Here is a 25,475-nt window from a genome sequence, read left to right as displayed (position 1 = left end):
CTTGGGAATATGTTTTCTTTTTCCCAAACTGGAAAGGAATATGGATGTCTCAAATGGAATGTTCTCATATTATGTAAAACTCGATATTGTACTATGATTTTTAGTAACTTAACAAATGTGACTTAAAGAACCAGCAGGTTTTACAAATGGGGTATCTCCATGCTCTAATTCCTTACTTCCTAGGCTCTTCGACCAATCCAGTCTTGTTTCTGTCTCCCTTCTGTCAAAGGGAGTTACTATAAGGTCAACAAATGCTTCCATATTAATAAATCCAATGGTCACCATTCATTTAATACTTTCTTCTTTTGACTTGGAAGACTTGAGGCTCCCTGCATCATTGGATGTCCCTTACTGGTCTCTTCCAATGGATTCTCTTCCCCTACATGTCTTCTATATGTTCCCGTACTGTGGGTTTCAAGCCTGGGCCGTGCCCCCTTCCTTGCTGTCTTGTCTCCCTAGGGTATCCCATCTAGCTCCATTGCTTGATATGTTTATTGGGTATAAATTATCAAATTTCTTGTGTACCTCAGAAGTAATAAGTCTAAGTCAAAAATTGTATTCCCACCCCATGCTGAAACTTCTTCCTCCTTCAGTGTACCCTGCTATAATCTGTGTCACTGTATGAGTGTCTTAGGACTTCTCTATCAAGTATCACTTATCTGGTGGTTTAAACGTATTCTCTCACAGTTCTGGAGGCCATAATGGTTTCACTGGACCAAAAATCAAGGCATCTGCAAAGCTGTGCTTTCTCTGGAGACCCTATTCCTTGCCTTCTTCAGCTCCTGGCAGCAGCCAGCATTCTTTGGCTTGTGACCGCATCATTCCACTGCCTGCCTCCCTAGTGCCTTTGACATCTCCTGTTTTTCTGTCTTCAAAGCTCTCTCCTCCTACCTCTTATAAGGACACATGTGATTGTATTTCAGACCCACTTGGACTATCCAGAATAATCTCCCCATGTCAAGATCCTTAATCATATCTGCCAAGTTATTTATTTATTTGCCATATAAGTTGGCATTCACAGGTTCCAGGGATTCAGAAACTGATATCTTTTTTTTTTCCTTAATAGCATTTGTTTTTTAACTGAATTGAAATACATGCAACATAAAATTTACCATCTTAACTACGTTAAGTGTACATTTCAGTGGCTCTGAGTGCATCACTTTGTTTTACAACCACCACCGCCATCCAACTCCAGAGTGGTTCTCATCTTGCAAAACTGAAACTCTGTCCCCATTAAAGGTAACTCTCCATTCCCCTCTCCTCCTATCCCTTGGTAGCCACCAAGGCTTTCTTTCTTCATGAATTTGACCACTTTGTACATGTGGATGTTCTCTATATGCAGAATCTCTTCTTTTGTTCTTTCATAACAATAATAACTGTTCTTTTGTGACTATCGTATATCACTTAGGATAATGTTCTCAAGACTTAATCATGCTATTGCATGTGTCAAAATTTCTTTCCTTTTTAAGGCCAAATAATATTTCATTATATGCATAGACCACATTTTGCTTATCAATTCATTCATTCATGGATACTTGGGCTGCTTCCACTTGTTAGCTGTGAACAAGGGTGTACAGATTGTAAAGATGTCTCTTCAAGATCCAGCTTTTCATTCTTTTGGATATATTCCCAGAGGTAGAATTTCTGTATCTTATGGTAATTCTATTTCTAATTTTTTTTTAGGAACAGCCACACCCTTTTCCACAGTTCTGCATTATTTTCCATTACCACCAACAGTGTGCAAGGGTTCCAGTTTCTGTATTTTTTTACTAACTCTTTAAAAAAAAAAAAGATTTTATTTATTTATTTGAGAGAGATAGAATGCGAGAGAGAGAGCAAACAGTAGCAGAGGGGAGGGGCAGAGGGAGGAGAACAAGGCTGCCCGCTAAGTAGGGAGTCCCACACAGGACTCAATCCCAGGACCCTGGGATCTTGACCTAAGCCGAAGGCAGATGCTTAACTGACTGAGGCACCCAGTGCCCCAGTTCTTACCAACTCTTGAGGTTTTCCCTTTATCCTGGTAGTAGCCATCCTAATGGGTGTGAGGTGATTTTTCGTGTGGTTTTGTTTTGCACCTTCCTAATGATTAGTGAAGCTGAAAATCTTTTCATGTACTTCTTGGCCATTGACATATCTTCTCTGAAGAAATGTCTATTCAAGTCTTCCGTCCATTTTTGAAATAAGTTACTTGATTCATTGTGGCTATTGATGATGATGAGTTTTAGGAGGCCGTTGTATGTTCTGGATATTAACCCCTTATGAGATAAATGATTTCAAATATTTTCTCCCATTCTTTTACTGGTGTCTTTTGATACACAAAAGTTTTTGATTTTCATGAAGTTTGTCTGTTTTTCTTTTATCACCTGTGCCTTTGGTGCCATGTCCAAGGAGTCACTGCCGAATTCAGTATTGTAAAGCTTTTGCCTTATGCTTGCTTCTAAGACTTTTATGGTTTCAGGTCTTACATTTAGATCTTTGATCCATTTTGAGTTAATTTTTGTAGATAGTGTTAGTCAAGTGTACAACTTCATTTTTCTGCATGTGGATACTCCATTTTCCCAGTACCACTGATAGAAAGACTTCTTTCTCTGTTGAATAATCCTGGCACCCTTGCAAAAAGTCATTTGGCTCCATATGCGAAGGCTTATTTCTGGAGTCTCTATTCTATTCCATTTGTCTATATGTCCGTTTTTTTTGTTTTGTTTTGTTTTGTTTTGTTTTCATTTTATTTTATTTTATTTCTTTTCAGTGTTCCAGCATTCATTGTTTATGTATATATCTGTTTTTATGGCAGCAGCACACTATTTTGATTACACTAGCTTTCTAGTAAGTTTTCATATCAGGGAGTGTGAATCTCCAGCTTTGTTCTTCTTTTTCCGGTTTGTTCTGGTTATTCAGTGTTACTTGAAATTCCATATGAATTTTAGAAAGGTTTAATTATTTCTGTAAAAAAGGCCATTGGAAATTTGGTAAGGATTGCACTGAATTTGTAGATCACTTTGATAACGTTGACATCTTAACAGTATTAAGTCCTCCAATCCATGAACCTGAGATGTGTTTCCATTTATTTATGTCTTCTTTAATTATTTCAGGAGTGTGTTCTGGTTTTTGTTATTGTATAAGTCTTTTACCCCCTCAATTGAGTTAGTTATTTTTGATACTATTGTATATGGATTGCTTTCTTAATTTCCTTTTCAGATTTTTTATTGCTAACATATAGAAATGCAGCTGCCTTTCTTTGTGTTGACTTTGTATCATGCGACTTTTAAAACAGGCTCTCTTGTATGTGTGTGTAGAATCTTTAGGGTTTTCTACATAGAAAGAAGATTGTATCATCTGCGATCAGAAATAATTGTATTTCTTCTTCTCTGATTTGAATGCCTTTTATGTTTGTGAATTAGGTTTGCTGCTTTATTGAGAATTTTTGTGTCAATATTCATAAGAGAAATTGGTCTGTAGTTTTGTTTTTGTATCTGTGTGTTTTTGTCTGGCTTTGGTAGAAAAGAATGAGTTACGCCTCATACTGTATGTTAGGAAGTCTTCCCTCCAATTCACTTCTTTGGAGAATATGAAGATTGATGTTAGTTCTTTAAACGTTTTGTAGAATTTGCCAGTGCAACCACAACATCCAGCTCTTCTTTTGGGGGAGATATTTTTGACTTTTGATTCGGTGTCCTTACTAATTGTCGATATTTTTAGGATTTCTATTTCTTTGTGATTCAGTCTTTGTAAGTTTTGTGTTTCTAGGAATTTGTACATTTCATTTAAGTTATCCAGTTTGTTAGCATACAGGTTTTTAAAATTTTTGTTGAGGTATAGTTGACATACAATGTTATATTAGTTTCAGGTGCACAATATAGTGATTTAACAGTTTTATACATTGCACAAGGCTCACCATGACAAATGCAATTGCCATCTGTCACCATACAATTATTTTAGTAAACTTGACTATATTCCCCACGTTCCACTTTTAATCCCCATAACTTATTTTGTAACTGGAAGTTGGTACTTCTTAATCCTCTTTACCTATTTCATCCATCCCTCTACCACCCACAGCCTCCAGTATATTCTCTGTGTTCATGAGTCTGTTTCCATTTCTCTTTTTGTTTGCTTGTTTGTTTGTAACTCCACATATAAATGAAATCACATTGTCTTTCTTTGTCTGACTTATTTCACTGAGCGTAATATCTTCTAGGTCCACCTGTGTTGTCAAAAATGAGAAGAGCTCATTTTTTATGGGTGAGTAATATTCTGTTACACACACACACACACACACACACACACATGCACACACTGTATCTTCTTTATCCATTTATCTATTGATGGACACTTAGGTTACTTCCATATCTTAGATATTGTAAATAGTGTTGCAATAAACACAGTAAACACAGGGATGCAGATATCTTTAAGAATTAGTGTTTTCATTTTCTTTGGGCAAATACCCAAATGTAGAATTACTGGCTCATATAGAATTTCTATCTTTAATTTTCTGAGGACACTCCATACTGTTTTCCAGGGTGGCTGCACCATTTACTCTCCCACCAACAGTGCACGAGGTTTTCTTTATCTCTGCATCCTCGCCAAAGCTTATTATTTCTTGTCTGTTTGATACTAGCCATTCTGACTGGTGTGAGGATTATTTATAATAACTTTCTTATAATCCTTTTTATTTCTGCAGTATCAACTGTAATATCCCCATTTTCATTTCTGACTTTTTAGTTGTCTTTTTTTTTTTTTTTTTTTTTTGCTTTCTTAGTCAATACAATAAAGTTTTGTTCCTTAAAGTTGTAAAGTTAGGTTGTTAATTTGAGTTGTTTTTGTTTGGTTTGGTTTTTGGTTTTGTTTTTGTTTTGAAAGAGAATGAGAGGGCACACACATGTGGCGTGGGGAGGTAGGGGCAGAAGGAGAGGGAGAGAGAGAATCTTAAGCAAGCTTCATGCTCTGTGAGGAACCTGACGCAGGGCTCCATCTCATGACCTGAGCCAAAATGAAGAGTCAGAGACTTAATGAGCCACCCAGCACCCCGAGATCTTTCTTCTCTTTTCATGTGTTTGTTGCTCTAAATTTCCCCCATCACACTTCTTTTGCTGTCTCCTCTGCATTTTACCATGTTGGGTTTTCATATCCATTTGTCTCAAGATTTTTTCTAATTTCCCTTGTAATGTCTTCTTTGATCCACTGGCTTTTTGAGTGTGTTTTTCATTTCCACATTTGTAAATTTTCCAGTTTTCCCTGTGACTGATTTCTAATCTAACTTCACCCTTTTGTGGGCAGAGAAGGTTCTTTGTATGATATTTATTTTTTAGGACATGGTTACCTTCTTGCGGGACATTATTTATCCCACCACAGTCCCTAATTTCTATCCAGTAGTTTATACCAGCACTAGTTCTCCTTGATGACTGTCTTTACCACGTGAATGCATCAGCGAGTCCTGTCAGTTACTCAAATGTATCACTTTCCCTGCATAACCACTGCCTCCCTGTCCTGTTTACTCTTCTTTAGAGCATTTATCACCATCATTGTCTGAGTTGTCTTACCTGTCCACATGTGGGCTTTTACACTGTGGATCTCCATGGTTAATTCTGAAGGCAGAGATCCTGTTGCACAGAGCTTCACTGGGAAAAACTCAAGCAGACTCTGACACACAGAAAGTAATAAAGACTTTTTATGGTGAATTTTAATTAAGAAAAGATGGTTCATACTTGTGTAGTAATTAGTCATGGGCCAGTTCATTAAATATATCTGTTAAGTGAATCTTCACATCTCTATGTAGTAGACACCACTAATTTTTTTTTTGAATCAGAGACTAGAGGACAAGAGAGTTTTAAGTTTCTTTCCCAAGATCATACATCTAAAAAAGCTATGATCTTGAATTTTAAACCAGGCAGTGTGGCCATAGTATCTGATTCCTAGTGTTCCTTTTTTCTTTTTCTTTCTTATTCATAGTCTCTCACACTAATACACTTGTGATTTTAGGGTACATGTCATATACAAACACATTGTCTTTGAAATTCCCCCCAAACTCCCTTCTTTCCCCCTTGTCTTAATTAATGAGCTCAATTATATACAGCTAACTCAGGGGAATACAAATTATGAAAAGATAGTTTTCTTCTCTTATTACTACCTCCAGTTCAGCCAGATCCCATCTTCTTTCCCTGATGCGTATCTCTAAACATAAATATCCCAACTACTTTTTCTTCTGAAAAGAAAATTAATTTAACATGGAATCACATGTCTGTGTTAAGTATCTGGCCTCATTATTGTCAGTTTTCTTTGTACTTAGAATTAGGCATAAGTTACTAGGGTCTTTTACTTCACAAGGAAACAGCATGAGTGCTCTTGAACACTCATAAATACTATTAAAGAGATTAGGGTTGAAAATATAGTATGTTGCTATGTTTATTCAAGAACCTCACTAAGTTTTCTTCTCAACTGAGGAAATCACTTTTCCTGATGAATTAAGGGAAGGGTGCAAGAATGAAGACAAAGTGACCACTTGCATAATCCTATCAAAGAACGGGAATGGGAAGAACCCAATGGCTTCTAGAGACACTGAAGAAGTTGAGCTCATGAAACTTTTGCGAATGGATGTGTTGATAGAAGATGAAGATTCAAGGATGACTTTTAGGTTTCTGTATTAAACAACTGGGCAAATAAATGGCATTTAGAGAGCTAGCACACATGGATGGGGCAAATTTGGGAAAAAAATGATGCAGTATTTAAATCCTAGATTTTAAGTCTCAAATATTAGATTTCAAGTCTATTATAGAGAATACATATCATAAACCACATTTCTTAAAGACCTCTTCAGGCACTGGAAGGAAGTTATTGAAAATCATCTTTTTTCTGAAATAGCATAAGGAAAAATAGATTATTTCCTGGCAAGCTGATCATTCTTTAACAAATTAACTCATCTACATAAAACTACATATTATCTCAAAGGGGACAGTTAATTCCCTCCCAATACAATTGTTCTTTTTCATTACATTCTGAGTTGTATTCCTATACATAATCATTATCTGTACTTCTGAATATCATGGCTCAATTGTTTTGTTAAAAATTAATGAGAAAGTCTAAAATGGGTAGGAGTTCAGATGGACTATACATTATAGCTTTACAAAATCATTATAGCTTAGGACATTTAAAAGCCTAAAAAAATAAAGGTCATATGGGTCCACTTACCTAGCCTGCAGTTTTGCACACAAACCACTATGGAAAAATTTTTCATTAAGAAAAATTTAAAATGTTGAGCAAATTATAAGAGGAAGAAAAAAAAAACACATTTTAAAGTTACCTCTAAAATGAAAAGAAATTAAGGAACACTCACACGCCAAAAACAAAGTGAGAACAGGAAGCCAGTATATTAGGCTGACCGAAATCTCACTTATTATTAAACCTGGTAACCAGTCTAGATTTTGAGCACCAAGGCAGACTGTGGACAGAAAACAAAGCCTGAGGCTTTATAAAGTAGAGGCTCGAACAGGAGACACCTACATAAAGCAAGACCCTAAAGGACTACAAGCTCAGTGTGAAGGAGACATAGAAATGCATTTGCACCATAAAAGGAGAACGAAAGGAAATGTGTATGTATTAACTTTGGTATTCAGTGGAAGTAGAAAATGAACTTCTTTTAACATTCCAAACCCAAAGCAAATGCTCTATGGCTTTATAGCACGAATTTACCCAACTACGAAGTCCAAAACTCCAAGACATTTATTTTAATGAATTACCAAGGGGGCAGGCATATACAAATGCAAATCCTTTTTGAAATAATGCACTTTCAAACCAGGCCTCAAAGGAATTTTATAAGGTTCAACAAATATAATTTTGTAGTAAAAAAATGTTCAGGAAACACAAAAGGGAATAGATGCAGTAAAAATAAGGGAGAGCAGAATTAGATATGTATTTGGATCATATACAGAAAATACAAAAACAGTATAGTTTTAAAATATGAAAAAGGGATTTAAAATAAGATTAAACAAAATTGACTAAAAGATATATTCAAATAACCAAATACAATTTTTAAAATTAAATTTTCAAAACTCAATCAATAGACTATAAGATTAGGAGAAAAATATAGAGCAGAAAGGAGAAAAGAAAGCATAAAATAAGATGGTATAAAAAAACAAAATATATCAACAATCTTAAGCATTTAAAAACTAAAATTTCTGTTTAAAAGACAAAAATTATCAGACTGGATTTTAAAAAAGTAACTCAGGTATATGGTGTTCATGTAAGATTCAAAAAAACTGAAAATCAAAGAATGGAAAACTATACTAGAAAAAATACAAACAAAAAGAATTCTGATAGAGCCAAAGTAATGTAAGTCATAACTCACTGTTTTTAAAGGTTTTTTTAAATCATTTTTTAGAGAGAGAGAGAGCACCAGAGCGCATGTGAGAGACCTGGGAGAGGGGCAGAGGGAGAAACAAGAAGCTCCTTGCTGAGCAAGGAGCCGGATGCAAGACTCAATCCCAGGACACTGAGATCATGACCTGAACTGAAGGCAGATGCTTAACCAACTGAACCACCCAGGCATCCAAGTCAGAACTCACTTTAAAGGAAAATGCATTATTTGAGATAAAAAGAAGTCACAGAATAATTTAAAAATAACTTAATTCCTCATTAAGACATTATAATTTTAAAATTGTATGAACCCAGCTTGAAAGCTCTTAGGCAAAAATTGACAAAAATTGACAAATCTATTGTCATAGTGAAGTTAAACATTAAATAGGGGCATGAACTGACTTCCAACCAACATATTTAAGTAAAAGAAAAAGATATTATTTGAACAGTAATGCTGGAATAATTGGGTATTAATATGAGGGGCAAAAACTGAGCTTTAACTCCTACCTCTTATCATACACAACAATTAACTCAAAATGGATTGGAGATATACAGAAAAAAGCTAAAACTCTAAAACTTCTAGCAAAAAACATAAGAGAGGGGTACCTGGGTGGCCCAGTTGGTTGAGGGTGTGGAACTCTTGGTTTCCACTCAGTTCATGATCTTGGATTTGGGGATCCAGTTCCCACATGGGGCTCCAGGCTTGGTCAGGAGTCTACTTGAGATTCTCTCTCCCTCTCCCTCTGCCCCAACCCCTCACCACTCACATGCTCTGAAGCATGCATTCTCTCTCTCAAATAAATAAGTGAATAAAATCTTCTAAAAAAAAAATGAGAGATAACCTTCAAGACATTGTGGGTGGCAAAGATTTCTTTACAATAGATGTACAAAAATACCGACCCTTTCACCCAAAAATGAATGTGTTTAAATTAATCAAAAGTGAAACTATTGCTCATTAAAGGGTACCATTAAGAAAATAAAAATGCAAGTCATAGTGTCAGAAAAATATTTGCAAAAACACTTATCTTTTTAAAAAACTTGTCTGTAAATTATATAAAAATGTAATTTTCCTGAACATCTAATAGATACCAATAAATATTATTAATTAATGTATTACTTATAAAGGAAACAAAATGATATAGGTATTTGTATTTATTATCCATCTTAAAAATTATTTTTAGTATATTTAAAGAACTCTGCGCCCCTCCTCTTCTATTTTATAATAAATTTTGTTAAAACTGGCAGTAAGTTTTCTTCAATGTTTGAATGTTGGTATTTTCTTTGTTGGAAGGTTTTTAAATCCCAACTTAATTTCTTTAGTGTGTGACTGTGTGTGCTTGTGTGCATAGTCATATGTGTGTATGTATACGACTGTCCAGGTAGTTTCTTCTTTGGTCGGATTTGGTAATTGGTATCTTTAAAGAATTAACCATTTCCCTTACCTTATCAAATTTGTTTTCTTAAAGTTGTTTATCACATTTTCCTATTATACTACAATGTCTATAACATTATAGCAATAGTCCTTCACTAATTTCCCATATGGTTAATTTGTGTCTTTCTTTTTTGCTTACTCAAACTAGACCTCTATCAATTTTCAATCTTTTGAAATAACCAGCTTTTGATGTCATCGATTGCCTTTGTTGTTATTCTTTCTATTTAATTGACTTCTCTTTGTTTTTCTTCCTACTTACTTTAGGTTTGAATCATTCATTTTCATACCATTTTCAGGTGGAAACTCAGATAGTTGATTTTAGTCCTTTCTTCTTTGCAATGACAATTTATCTGTCTAAACACTGCTTTAGCTATGTATCACAATTCAAGGATATTGTGATATTAGTTTAAAATATTTTCAGATTGCCAGTGTGATTTTTTACTTTGGCCCACGGGTCATTTATAAATGCATTGTTTAATTTCCAAATATTTGTAGATTTTTTTAATAGATATTTTGGTATTGATTTCTAGTTTCAGTCTTTGTGGTAAAAGGATTCATTGAGTGTAATTTCAGCTGAGACTTGTTTCATGGCCCATGGCCCTTATTGATTAGTATAATGCATTAATTATATGTAATTGCTGGCTCTTCTCTAAATATCACTTAGCTCAATTTGGTTTGTATTTTCTGTATTCCTATTGATTTTCTTCTTGTTTTATAAATTAGGGAAAGAGAACTATTGAAATCTCCAACTGAAATTATGGATTTGTCCATGTCTCCTTTCAACTATCTCAGCTTTCTTCATACATTTTGATGCTCTCTTTCACACTTAGGATTGTATGGTTTACATAATAAGTTTTAAATGTCATTTAGAATTTTACATTTAAAGTAATTAAAATTTAAATGGCATTTTAAAAAAATTCTTTTTTTATCTCTGGAACTATCCCTTGCCCTGAAGTCCATGCTATCTGATACTGAAATAGTCAATACACCCTTTTTATAATTAGTGTCTCATGCTTAATTTTTCCCATCCTTCTAGGTTTAATCTACCTATGTTTTATTTTTAAAGTGCATTCTTCTAAATTGAATAGAGTGTGGTCTTTTTTCCCCACTCTGGCCTGACAGTCTCTCTTTTAACCAATATCCTTAATGTATTTAAACATAATATAATTATGGATATATTGAATTATTTTCTGTTTTCTATCCCTTTTTAATCCTTTTCCCTATGTCTCTGTCTTCTGTCGGACTGAGGTTTTTTATTTTTTTTTAAATAAACATTCCACTTAATCTCTTATTTGCCTCTTTGCTGTATATAGCTCTTGTTTTATACTTAAATGGCCAGTTTAGGATTTACAGTATGCATTTTTAACTTATTACAGTCTCTTTTCAAATTATATGATGCCATTTTGCAGGTAATCTAAGTTCCTTAAAAGTGTATTTCCCTTTACCTGCTTCCCTTCCTTTGTGCTATTATGCATATTTCTGCATTTCATATACTCACTTTTTTTCATATATGTCTTAATCACCAAAATAAGTTGTAGTCATTTTTGCTTTAAAGTCAACCATCCTATAAAGAACTTATTAATTAAAAAAACTTTATGTATCTGTACCAACATTCTTCATGCCCTCACATAATCCACCATTTCCTCCTGGAGCCATGTTCTTTCAGCCTGAACAAGTCCTTTCACATTTCTTGCAGAGCATATCTGCTGGTGGTAAAATTCCCATATTTTGTTTTACTGACAGTGTATTTATTTTTCCTCCCTATCTGAAGGATCTTTTCACTAGATATAGAATTCTATATTTTGTTTGCTTATGCTTTATTTTTTTTCTCACTTTGAAGGTAATGTTTCATTGTCTTCTGGCTTCTATTAGTTCTGACAGTATATCCAGAAAATTGGTAATTTTTTTTACCTTTATATATAAAGTGCCTTTTGAAGATTTAAGATTATTCTCCTAATCATTGGATTCTAGCAGTTTGACTATGATGCGCCTTGGTGATCTTTCCTTATACTTTTCTTTCTTGGATTCCATCGTATTGATTAGCACAGTAAGTTTATGGTTTTCATCAACTTTGGAAAAATTTGGGGCATTATGTCTTCAAATAACTTTTTTGCCTACTCCCTGTTCTCTGGGATTCCAGTTCCATCTGTATGAGTCTACCAGATATTTCATGTGAGTCACTGATGCTCTGTTCATTTTTTTAAAAGTTTTATTTATTTCTTTGAGAGAGAGAGAGAGAGAGAGTACAAGCAGGGAGAGGGAGAAGCAGCCTCCCTACTGAGCCGGGAGCCTGATGCGGGGCTCAATCCTAGAACCCTGGGATCATGACCTAAGCTGAAGGCAGACATTTTAAAGAACTGACCAACCCAGGTGCCCCAACTCTGTTTATATTTTCAGCCTTTGTTTTTCTCTCTGCATTCCATGTAATTCTAGTCTATCAACTTCTCATCAAGTTCACTGAGTTATTTTGCAATCTCTAATCAGCCCTGAAGCCAATTTAATGAATTTATTGTTTCAGATATTTTATATTTCTATTCTGAGGAATTTGGTTTGCTTATTTTCTTGTAGTTTCTACTTTTCTCTTTAATATTATAGGTTTTTCTTTAAATTCTTGTGCATACTGATCATATATATATAAAATAGCTTTTTTAAAGTCACGGTCTGCTGGTTTCATCATCTCTGTTATTCCTGGGTCTCATTTTATTGACAGACTTTTTTTCCCCTGATTATGGGTCACGTTTTCTGAACTTTTTCATATATCTAGTAATTTTTTGGTTGGGTGCTGGACACTGTTAATGTGAGAGTGCTCGATGACTATTGTTTTTATTTACTGTTGAACTTCATTTTGTTGGCTTCATTTTGTTCTTCTTATTTACTGTTGAGCTTCATTAATTGCAGATCAGCTTAAGTTCTTGAAGCTTTTGTGAAGCCTTTGTTGGGCTGGATCTCAAGTAGCCTTTATTCTAAGACTAGTCCAACCTCACTTCTAATGTGCACATTTTTATTTTATTTTTTTTAGGTACTCCACTGAAGTCTCTGTTGTATGTTCAGTAGGATCTATCCTCTCTAATTGAATAGAACTCATGTGTCTTCCAACCCTACATGAGCTCCAGACATTGTATAGTTTCTAGGCTTAATGTAATTGCTCCTTTCCCAGCCTTGAAAAATCTCACCACACTTATTCATAGCTTGGTATTTAGCCACAGGCTCAAAGGAGCACCTTTGGGGATTTTTAGAGCTTGTCTCTGTGCAGCTTCCTCTTCATCACTATTCCAGAAAACAGAGTCCAGATGCCTCAGGCAATTTGAACTCTGTTCTCTGTATCATCATCTTACTGAAGTCCCCATTATCTGTGCTCTGCTTGAGTTCCCACTCCCTGTGGTTTGGTCTGGTAAATATCTTCAGGCAGAAAGTCAAGCAATTTAAGACATCACATTTGTTCTCCTTCTCTTGGGGACCTCAGTTCTCTCGCTGTTGTCCAGTGTTGGAAAACAGTTGTATCATACACTGTTTGGTTTTCTCATTGTTTAAATTGCAAGAGATAGTATAGTTCCACTTATTATGGTATGACCAGAAACAGGTTTTCCAAAATCACATTTTTAAACAAAAACATAGAACACGAAAAAAACACTTAGTGTATTGGTTCTTCTTCATATGCTATTAACCTTATAAATTATGTGAGTTTTCAGGTATGTATGTGTATGCCATTTGGGGGGAAATACTGAATTCCAGAAATATCGATTGAATCTAAACATTATACTATAGCCATCCCCAGAAGGTTTCAGGCAATTTTTTTAGAGATTTTCAGGAAATATTCCTTTATAATTGTGTTCTGAGTATATGTTGAAACACAGAAAAAATATGAAATTATACTGGCCACAGTTACAAATCTAGACCAAAAAGATTTTTTTTTTTTAAGATTTTATTTATTTATTTGACAGAGAGGGAGAGAGAGATCACAAGTAGGCAGAGAGGCAGGCAGAGCGGGAGGGGGAAGCAGGCTCCCCACTGAGCAGAGAGCCCGATGTGGGGCTCGATCCCAGGATCCTGAGACCATGGCCTGGGCCGAGGGCAGAGGCTTAACCCACTGAGTCACCCAGGTGCCCCTAGACCAAAAAGATTTCTTAAAACATTTGATAGATTTCAGAGAAATACAATGAAATATTTTACCTTTTAGGCAAAATCACTTTTTTTCATCAGTTTAGCATTATCTGATGTATATCCATTTGTAGGTAGTAAAAGCTATTCTCAAAGTGTTACATTTTCTGTCAACATATTACCCCCTCAAGTTTAAAATTCAAGTTAAAAATGAATACTTATATATTTTTCATACATCTGAAAATACACATACTTAATGTTTTATTAAAACATTATGCTTTATGTGCAGTACCTGGAGATTTTTTTTGGTAGAAATTAAGATTGATAAGGTAAAATTTCAATAATGTTACGGATATGTTACTTATAATGGAATATCAGCCCCAGAAAAATCCCTCAGTGGACCAGAAACACTATAATAAACCATTAATAATTTATTTTATTAATTTAAATTTAAAACACAAATGACTAATAAACAAATGAAAAATATCTTTAACCTTAGTAGCAATTAAACAAGTTTTTTTAATCTATATAGTTCATAATTTAATTCCTAGTATTTTTTCCTCACACATGTTCTTTTGCTAGTCTTTGCCTTTGCACTATTTTCATACCCACCTGTTTTCTCATCTGAGAAGCCTTACATCATACCTGACACTTCTTTCACCTGCGACAAGTCATCACATTTTATCAATTTCACTCCTAAATGCCTCTTGATATTTTTCTCCAGTACCTGAATCCAAGCTACCATTACTTTCTGTTGGGTTACAATGATCTCCTGTCTTTGCTATCCAAATTTGCCCCACATGCAGTCCATGTCTATATACTATTGTTCAAAAACTTTCATAGCTTTGTATTTTTTCTTAGGGAAAAAAGCCCTAAAAGGGCTTTTATGGACCTAACAAGGTCCATAAGATCTGGTGATCCCTTACTTCTCCAGCCACATCTCATCATGATCCACTTCAGTACATCTGGTGTCCTGCACACTTGCTCTCTGATTCTCACCAAGCTGTGACCTTTAAGACCTTCCCATTAGTATCTCCCTCAGTCCTGAATGTTCTCTCTCCACTTTCTCTTTTCCCCTGGCTTCCAGCCTCAGGAAATTATGTCGTTCAAAGTTTTTCTTCATTCTTCCCATACAAGTTCCAGCAAATTCCAGTTAGATTATAAATTCCATAAAGCCAGAAAACATATTTATAATTGTTAATTTTGGAAGGTCCAAGGACTTTGAGTGTTTCCTACTTTATACCTTATAGGTTAATAAGTAATTATTCAGTCATGATGAAATGTTTTACATGAAAAAGTGGCTTCTAAGAAGATACTCAAAAATGGTACTCTCAGTGACTGTTATGCAAGCCTGTATTGGTGCAACCTTTGTGAAAATCAATTTGAGATTGTTTTTCAGTCTTTAAAGGTTCTATTTATTTGGCTTTGTAATTCCAAATCTGGGAATTTATTATTTCCAAGGGAAATAATCAGGTACACATAGAGTTAGTATACAGTGTATTTATCTGAGCATTATCTACAATATAAAAACTGGGAAACCTTCAAATATTCAATAAATGGAGATTGGCTTTGATGATATTTAGGAAGATTTACTGGCTTAAATTTTCAAAATATTTTGATAGCATTCTGACATAAAAATCTTCATGTAGATGTCTCTTAGAATGAGAATTCACTTATATGGAAGAGCCTAGAAGTTTAAATTAGGCAAATAAAATCATTTGAAACAAAGTAAGAAGGAATCCTTAGTTTAAAATGGTAATTATGACATCTCACTTCCTTGTCATGAATCTTACTTAAATAGTAGCAGAGATGAGATCAAAGAAAAAAAAAATTCATGGAGGTAAACAAAGTTATTCCGTAAAATCCCGTGTAAGTGAGGGCTGTTTATGGATGAGAATTAGCATTTATCTTCCATTCTTGTACCCAGCAAATCACAAACATGATGTTCCAGGGTCCTGAGTTCTGTTCATAAAACAAACACATTTTATGTTTGAATTGTTTTGTAATGAAAATAAGTCTGTTGTCCTGATTTGTTTGCTAACATGCTTTGTAATGACCTATCTTTAATCACTTTTTTGGGTGGCATGGGACACTCAGAGAATATGTAAGATGTAGTGCCAACATCCTTCATAGGATTACCGCATAAACAGCAGACACACAGTCTTTTTTTTTTTTTTTTTAAGTTTTTATTCCTAGGTAATCTCTACACCCAAAGTGGAGTTCAAACTCACTACCCCAAGATCAGGAGTCACGCTTTCGGGTGGACACACATAGTCTTAAGATAATAGTTTGTTAAAGAACAAATCATTATGGGACAGAATACGGGTTACAGATGTCACATGTCCGAAGGAGGTTGGAAGAGGCCATGATAAACGTGGTACCATAGCTGTAGACAGTGCCAGGAGGGAAGGCATGCTCATGGCATGTGCTCCAACTGTGTACTTCCCTATGAAGGAGATGCCTCATGTCTTACACTGGGGAGTGTTAACCTGTTAGCTTAGAAATAAATGAACTGCTTCTATTAAATCATGGGAAGTGGATATTGATTAATGATGCTAACTTGTTCAGCTGTCGTAATATTTTTGAACCTCTTTCTAGCTCTACGAGACGCTGGAAAGCAGTCTATTAATAGTGACTGGAAGATTGAACACTCAGGAGCTTTCAACTTAGCAGGCACTACTGTCCATTATGTAAGACGAGGCCTCTGGGAGAAGATCTCTGCCAAAGGACCTACTACGTCACCTTTACACCTCCTGGTATGAAGGGATCAACTGATAATATTGCATAATCAACTTCCATGTCAAAGGCCATTCCCACTGTACCTTCTCTGATCTTTTTTCCAAGTTTGAATTGTCAGGTAGACATTCAAAATCATTGAAGGGGAGGGGCGTTTAGGTTTTCATTTTAATGTGTTTTAAATCATGATGTCAAAACCAGAAGTTATTGCAAGAAGAGCAAGACATTTTAGGGAATTAATTCACAGACTCAAAGTAGAAGGGAATTGTCAGGCAATAAGGAGCCCATTTTTTCTAGAAGAGCAGTTTTACCAGCAGCGTCTTCGTGACTCACTAGCAAGAGCGGGTGTCTGTAAAGACAGTATTATATACTCTGGCAGCTCATAGCATTTCAAGCATCCATGGCATGGGCATTTTCTGAATCTGCATAAAATGCCTTTGATAAAATGATACCTTCCCTGGGAAAAGCTTTGGTAAACATACCTAACAACACATCCGATTACCCTCTTTTGTTTTCTTACTGGGTGCATTGATTCCTGCAAAGAAGTATGAAAGTTGGAATCTTCAGGATGATACCCCTTCACTGTGTAGTAGAAGACTAGGTATGAGGCAGGACAGAGAATGAAGGAAGTGGAGCAGTGGGGCTCTGCATCCAAGCTGGTGGCTGGTTCACGGGCTCCTCTCGACCTTGAACTTTGCAGTCAGCAGTAATGGCTCAGGAGCCTGAGGGTTGACTGCATGGCTGGCATGTTCCCCATCCTAGTGGCAGAGTCTGAAATTCAGACACTTCAACACCTCCTTAAGTCCACACATAAAAACAATTCTAAAACACGATCAACTGACTGTTTATTTGGAGTGTGGTGTGCCACATTATTTAATATCACTGCACAATTCAAGTTGAATTTGTCTTCAATTGGAGACATCTGTGTTGCTGGTCTAGGAGCCAGAGTTCAAATCATGTATCAGCCCATTTGCTTTTCCTGCTTTCTGAATGTGCCTGCAGATCACCTAGGATTCTTATTAAAATGCACATTCTGATTCATTTGGTCTGGGAGGGACCCGAGATCTGCATTTCTAACCAGCTCCCAGTTGATGTCACTACTGTTGGCCCAGTGACCACATTTCAGATCACAGTTTTTTTATAGAACTGCGTTCGTGGGCCTGACCGACAGGAATGAAGGGAGCAAAGGGAGATGCATGGGAACCTTCTGCTCCAAATCTTCATCATAATGATAATACATCCCATTCACTGAACACTGAGCCAGAGACTGTTCACGAGCATTTTGCATTCATGACAGCATTCAATCCTCACGGAAACCCTGTGTGCTATGTATTATTATTTCTCCAGTGTACAGATTAAAAAAAAAAAAAAAACTCAGTATGAAAAAGTTAAGTAATGTGCACAGTGTCTCCCAGGAAGTTATTTAGCTGTGAATAAACCAGGTATTAATCAGTCCTTTATGCTGCCTCTCCTGACGGAAAGCTCAGCTCTAAGTTCATTACTGCAGACAACGAGGGATCCTAAGTATACACATACTTTCAATAATTGTGTTCTTCATCTCCTCACAGTTCCTTTGGATCCTATTCCTTGATTTGAACTGGAAACTCCACTCTGTGCCTTGTGCCATCTGGAGAACGAAAAAAAAAATGACTAAACAAACATTGTATGACCAATATTTGGCTCTTTCCATGATTGGGTCACTTATAATAACAACATTATCAACAACAAACGTATTTTTAAGGATGGGGTTAGCAGAGAAGGCTTTCGGGTGACCTGCCTTATATGAATGTAACCTATATATATATATTTTTTTAATGGAACAAGATGGGAGCTCTTTATGGAGCCTCTAATTCAACATCTTTAAACAGTATGTGAGACCTCAGTGCTGGGCCAAGGAGTCTCCTTGCTGCAGAATCCTTAATCTGACTGGTAATTACCAAGGTTTTTCCTGGAAGCATGAAGCATAATTAAAATCAGTGAACTATGTCTAAAAGAAGGCATCTATGTGACCTGGATTTATTCAGTAATCCAAGGGAAACTGCACTTCTAAGATATTTTTCGTTAATGACTATTACAGATTGAAAGCCGGTACTGAACTTTGAAAGGCAATACCTTTTGCTGCCATGTTTCACTGTGTGCCCCTCCACGGTAACACGGTCACACTTTCCTTCTTGCAGAGCTCTACTGCCAAAGTCGAATGGTTTAAGAAAGAGCTAATGATTTTGTGGCCAATGTCTTTATTTGAAGTGGCGTTAGGTATTCAAGGACAATCTAAAGTTCTGTCAATGAAAAGGTAGTTTTTTAAGGAAAAATAGACATGTTTTCATTAAGTTAAAGAAGTTGGCAAATAGCTGTAATTTATGTCCTTTTTATCAATTTAAAAACTATGTAATAGTCTGGTTATGTCCATAAATGAGATAAGTCAATCTCTGTCTCTCTCTTTTTTAACTTATTTAGCTGGAGGTCGCTTATAACTGGCAACATCAAATGAGATATTTAAGGCCAAAATAAGCACTGTGATGTACTTAGAATTAGTACCCCAGTATGTTATGTATATGTGAATTTGAAAACTATTATTTTTATTGTTGATAGAGCTGATTTACAGTTCCATTATATTAGTTCCCAAATCCACATATGAAAATATATATCTTAGCATTTCTGTTGATATATTGAGCAGAGTATTGAGATAAAGAAGCAAAGAAAACTAACCCTGCGCTCATGTCCTGTTTTCCACAATGAGCATTAACTCTGAATTACCTGTCATTACAACTACCTTGATAGTGGGGTGCCTGGGTGGCTCAGTGGGTTAAGCTTCTGCCTTCGGCTCAGCTCATGATATCAGGGTCCTGGGATTGAGCCCCACATCGGGCTCTTTGCTCAGTGGGGAACCTGCTTCCCCGCTCTCTGCCTCCCTTTCTGCCTACTTGTGATCTCTTTCTCTGTCAAATAAATAAATTAAATCTTAAAAAAAAAAAAAACTACCTTAATAGAGGTTTATGTCAAACAAAGTTCTTTTTTTTTTTAAGAGTATTTATTTATTTATTTGAGAGAGAGAGAGAGAGAATGAGAGCGAGAGCACGAGAAGGGGGAGTGTCGGAGGGAGCAGACTCCCTGCTGAGCAGGGAGCACAATGCAGAACTCAATCCCTGGACTCCAGGATCATGACCTGAGCCAAAGGCAATTGCTTAACCAACTGAGCCACCCAGGCACCCCTCGAAGTTCTTGAAAAATTTAACAGAATTTAAATCTTGGTATGTTTGTATGCATGATATTGTATTACATAGATTGCTTTCCTGAATCCTCAAATTCATAGAAGTGATACAGTCCATGGCGTTGTTTGACATGTTTGCTGCAAATGTGTTTATAAAGGAACATACATTCTCATTTGTTCTTTCATTTAAAATGAATATACTTCAGGTATTTTTTCTTTCACTTAAAATAGATCTGATTATTGCCCATGCACTCCTAAGCTTGGCCCTGGGTACCAGGGGACAGCAAAACAGACACAGTCCCTGGTATGGGTTAGTGCAGTGTTGCCCAAAGTTCAGTCATTCTCAGATACTTTTCATGGTTTATCGCATTGTGGACATACGTGTATGTAACTGTACCATTGTTAAGTTAGTGTTTAACAGTTCATTCGAACATAAATTTCTTTTCAAATGAAATGATCTTTCCTACAAATGGAAAATTAATAATCTTGCCAAAACTGAAAGTTAACAGTAAGCAACATGGAAAAATATTATTGTCCTCTGGTCAGTTAGACGTTCTCTACCTTCTGGAGAGTGAAGTGATTCACACAGCCTTGTATCCTCTTCCTCTACTGACACAGGGACTCACTATCCATGGTGCTGTTTTATGAGTGGAAAGGCTACATTTGATGTTAGATTGTGGGTTATATCTTGATGTTAGGTAGGACAGATAATCCTTTCCTCTTTAGTAAAGTCATTGTCGACATGTATCATACTTTGGGAAACTGCCTGGTCCATTCATCAACTTGAAAAACCATGACCTGGTATCTCTGACCTCATTCAGGTGGGCTGTTTGTCATGATGTCTTTAGCTCAGAGGTTAAATGTGTAACTCCAGTCTTTGCAGAAGTATGTTACTTTGAAGATTTCAGTAATAATGTCACAATTCTACACATAAAAGGAGCATGCACACCATGCAACACACATTCTAAGGTATCCGTATCCTTGGTATTATATTTCACATTGTCTATGCTCTCCTTTAAACTTGCTGCCTTTATCATTTTCACATATTATAGGTGCTGCTATTTCAGGACCAGAATTACGGTCTTCACTATGAATACACTATCCCATCAGACCCTCTTCCAGAGAATCAGAGCTCAAAAGCGCCTGAACCCCTTTTCATGTGGACACACACAGGCTGGGAAGATTGCGATGCCACGTGTGGAGGAGGTGAGGGATTTTCCAGCATTTATCTTATCTTATCAAAACAGCAGCTATTTTCTGATTAATCCTTGATAATTAAGGCACTTTTGCAACTCCTTATCTGAAATTCCAAACTCCTTAAAGGATTGGAAACTGAAAGTTTTTTGTGACAAGTGTGGTGCCTAAATGCCTGAACTGTGTATGAATTAAGTTGAAGAAAGGGCATTTACAGTTAATCATTGCATTACTTTGCATAAATATTAATGTATTGGTTTACAGGGGCTGCTCAAGGCACCACACAGTATATATGTCCTTTTGTATCTACTTTCTGTATTAACTTTTTATTTTTATAAAATCTTCAAAGTTCTAACTTCCAGATACATCTACCCACAAGAATTGTAGCTCTGCAGTAAATACAAAGGTGCTATGAAAGAGTAATGTTGGGCTTGCTTCTGTGCCATTTGCATACTTAGTTTGAAAAGACAGAGCACCTGAAGAAAATAATTTAATGCCCCCTGTTTCTCCAGTTTGATTCTTCAAAAGTGTCCATCAACTATTTTCGATAAATAGAGATGTATCCTGAAATCTCACTCAAAGGTTTTAGATTGTTTTTTTTGTATTAGAAGTTAGCAGGTAAAAAAAAAAACCAAATTGCTTCAGCATAAAACGTGAGATTAGCAAATCACTTAATCCTGGAGTCCCAGAGATTAAACAGATTATCACTTACTCTTAGAACCAGTTAGGTCAAGGCAAGATCTCAGGGCATGGGGCTCCCAGCTTGCCTTTGTATCTCATATGTCAGCAGCGTAGTACTTCATTTGTGTTTTGCACTTAATAACAGATTTTCTATAGTTCTTGAGTAATAGCTTCCTTCTAAAATTAAAATATTTACATATTTAAAATTGTTTTAAAAATATTATATATAGGGGTGCCTGGGTGGCTTAGTGGTTTAGGCCTCTGCCTTCGGCTCCGGTCATGATCTCAGGGTGCTGGGATCGAGCCCCGCGTCGGGCTCTCTGCTCGGCGAGAGCCTGCTTCCCCCTCTCTCTGTCTGCCTCTCTGCCTAGCTCTGATTTCTCTCTGTCAAATAAATGAAATCTTAAAAAAAAAAAATTATATATAATATATGTATGTATAAAAACATATGTATATAATATAAACTAGTTTTATAACATATACATAGCATATTGTATATATGTATATGTTTATATTATATTGCACAATATATACATAATAGATACATAATATACATATATGTTTCATGTTATATATTATATATACAAATTTATAATATATAAATAATATAAACAAACTAGTATATATAGTATATAATATAAATAATATATAAATATAAATATAATATAAATATAAATAATATATAATATATATTATATTATATTATATATTATAATATATTATAATATTATATATTATATTATATATTATATTATATTGTAATATAATATATAATTATATAATGTATACATATATTATACATATATACATATAATATACACATAATATATTTATACTATATAAGATAACAATATATAATATAAGCTAGTATATATAATATATAATATAAACTCATTTATAACACATATAAACATATGTCTGTATATATAACAAAAACAAACTAGTTTATATTACACATATTATATATTATATGTTTATATTATGTATTTATGTATGATATATATTGTTTATATACATGTATAATACACACATATACATAATGTTTATATATACATATATAATGTATAATATAATGTGTAAATATAATGTGTGTGTATATATATAATGTGTATAATATAAATTAGTTTGTACAGAAGTAGAATATCAGTTTTGTTCTCTAGGCAAAGAAACTATTGATACACATACCCTAAGTGTGCTGTAGCAAGAGGGGGCAAGAGTGTATAGTAGACTAGTGTTCGGGGGAGAGTGTTTGGGGAAAATGAAACCGAATATATACAGTATAAGTAAGTAACATAGTATAAAATTATGATGATAAAAATTAAGCAGGAGTGAGAAATAAATATGGGTTGGGAGTTGGGAGGGGGTAGGTGCAGAATATAGTGGTCCGAAAGGTCTCAATGAGGAGATCACACTGATTTAAAATCTGCAGCGATTGTGGATGGGCACCACCTATGAGGGTATCTGGTGGGAGCGAGTCCCAGGCAAAGGCTCTGAGGCAGGAGTAAAGCAAGGAGTAGTAAGAATGCTAGTATGACCTTCCTTTATTGAGTGATGTGAGATACCATTGGAGGATTTGAATAAAGGAGTGACTTGTTCTGGTTTTATGCTTTTAAAAGTTATTTCCATTTCTGCATTGAGAGTAGATGGAAAAAAGAAAAGAGTAGAAGTAAAGAGATCAGTTAAGAAGTTACTACCGCAGTCCAAGAAAGAGATGATTGTAGTCTGACCCCAATGTTAGCAGAGGAGGTGGGGGAAAGTGGTCAGGTTCTGTATATTTTTGAAAGTAGAACTAATAGAATATGTTGAAAGATTAGATGTGGAGTGTGAGAGAAAGAAAGATGCCAGGGATTGGCTGTGATGGTTTTGGCCAAGCAACTGGCAGGATGGAGTCACCATCACCTTACCTAGGAAAGCCTGTGGGACAGCAGGATTAGGAAAGAGTTTGATTTCCAACAGAAGTTTGAGATCCCTTTTGGACATCTAAGTGTGATCAAGTATGATCTATAAGTTAGGTGTTCAGGAGAGATGGTCAGAGTCTTGAGATAGAAAATATATGGATGATATTTTCAAACACTGAGACTAAATCAGGTCACCTAAGAAGTGAGTGAAAAGAGAGAGAAGCTACTAAAGGATTGAGCCTTGGGACACTCTACCTTTTAGACTTCAGAGAGAGAAGAAACCAGCAAAGCAGATTAAAATGAGTAGCCACCAACACAGGAGAGGCAGGCAGAAGAGAATGCTTTCCTGTAAAGCAAGTGAGAAAGTATTATAAGAAGGAAGGAATGATCAACTCCATCAAAAGCTATAAAGTCAAAAATGATGTAGACTGAAAATTGACTATTACATTTAAATATATTTATTATATTTTAAAATGTGTTTATTGCATTTAAATACCTTTATTTTAAGATTTATTTTTTTAGATTTATTTATTATATCTAAATATATTTATGATATTTGGATAGAGGTCAATGATGACCTTGTCAAAAATAAGTTTAATGAAGTTTTTGGCCCAAAAAGATTAAATGGAGTGGATTCAAAAGAAAATTGAGAGAAAGAGAGTATATAGGACACACTTTGCTCCTGAGGATATAGAGTAATTACAGCAGAAGGATGTCAAAATTACTCTAGCAGTTTAAAAAAAAATGTTACCTGTCATCCTTTCCACAGTGATATTTTCAAAGGCCAGGTTTCTCTTGGGCCCCCATATCGCCAAGTGATATGGGAATCCTCTGCTTTCCTGTCTCCTCCTCCTAATCCTCTCATATACCCTCAAAGTCCCATTCTTCAGTGATGCCAGAGGCCATTTGACTTAGGGGGTCCTGCTTCACATCCTCTATCTGAATAAAAAACGAAAACACAAATGGAAACAAATACATTTAAAATGAAAATCTTGGGCGACTAGGTGGCTAGTTGGTTAAGTGTCTGCCTTCAGCTCAGGTCCTGACCCCAGGGTCCTGAGATAGAACCCCGCATCAAGCTTACTGCTCAATGAGCCTGCTTCTCCCTCTCCCTCTTCCTGCTGCTCCCCCTTCTTGTGCTCTCTCTCTCTCTGTGTCAAATAAATAAATAAAATCTTTAAAAATAAATAGATAAAATGAAAATCCATATGGCTAGAATTTTCTCTTTAATATAACTGAGACAAGAAAGACCAGCCCCCATCCAATGGTGGGCTGTGGGGAAATGGAGTGATAAAAAGGTTGAGTTCTTGGTATAGCACTGAAAGGCAATTATTAAAATCTGTTTGTATTTAAAGTCTAGACAGGAAAATGTTTGCCCCATAAATTTCGTTTGCCTCATTTTTTTCTTTTGTAATTGCTGTCTAATAGGAGCTACATTAGAAGTAAACATACAGAATTTATCAGTCTTCATTTTGAACAAACAAATTTGGGGGATTAACATTTTTTTCCCAAAAATCACATTATTTACAATGTTGAATATGTTTTTCCAGTAGCCAAACTTTAATGAACAGAGGTTCTTTAAGTTCCAGAGTCAGAAGGGCTTTTAGATAATTTTAAGCATAACTGCTTAATTATTAACACAAGAAAATTTAAATGCATAGAGATTAAGTGACTTCTCAAGGCCACATGTCCAATGTGGGTAGAGGTCATGTTAGAATCCAGGACTCCTAACTTTAAATCATCCCTCCTCCTCACGCCTCATACTTCCTTCAAAGCTCAGAGGCTTCAAGTCATTTCTTTTCACAAAATAGGGCATGTTCCTTAGAGATCATATAAATTTTGTTTGGATTCAGAGAGATGTTTTATTTAATCTGTTTGA

At 35.4% G+C, this 25,475-nt stretch overlaps 1 protein-coding gene across 1 annotated transcript in view; it reads left to right on the top strand.

Annotated features, from left to right (window-relative positions):
* The window catches only part of ADAMTS19 (ADAM metallopeptidase with thrombospondin type 1 motif 19), a 245,365-nt gene that overhangs the window by 183,015 nt on the left and 36,875 nt on the right, over positions 1-25,475 (top strand). The window contains exons 17-18 of the mRNA XM_080804588.1: positions 16,475-16,632; positions 20,876-21,029. Coding sequence (XP_080660714.1) covers positions 16,475-16,632; positions 20,876-21,029 — 312 coding nt within the window. The remainder of the gene's footprint in view (positions 1-16,474; positions 16,633-20,875; positions 21,030-25,475) is intronic.

This window comes from Martes martes (genome assembly GCF_963455335.1).
Source record: "Martes martes genome assembly, chromosome: 5".
NCBI classification, from domain to species: Eukaryota; Metazoa; Chordata; class Mammalia; order Carnivora; family Mustelidae; genus Martes; species Martes martes.
Note: the sequence above shows the minus strand (reverse complement) of the source record. Positions and strands in the feature narration are given on the sequence as shown.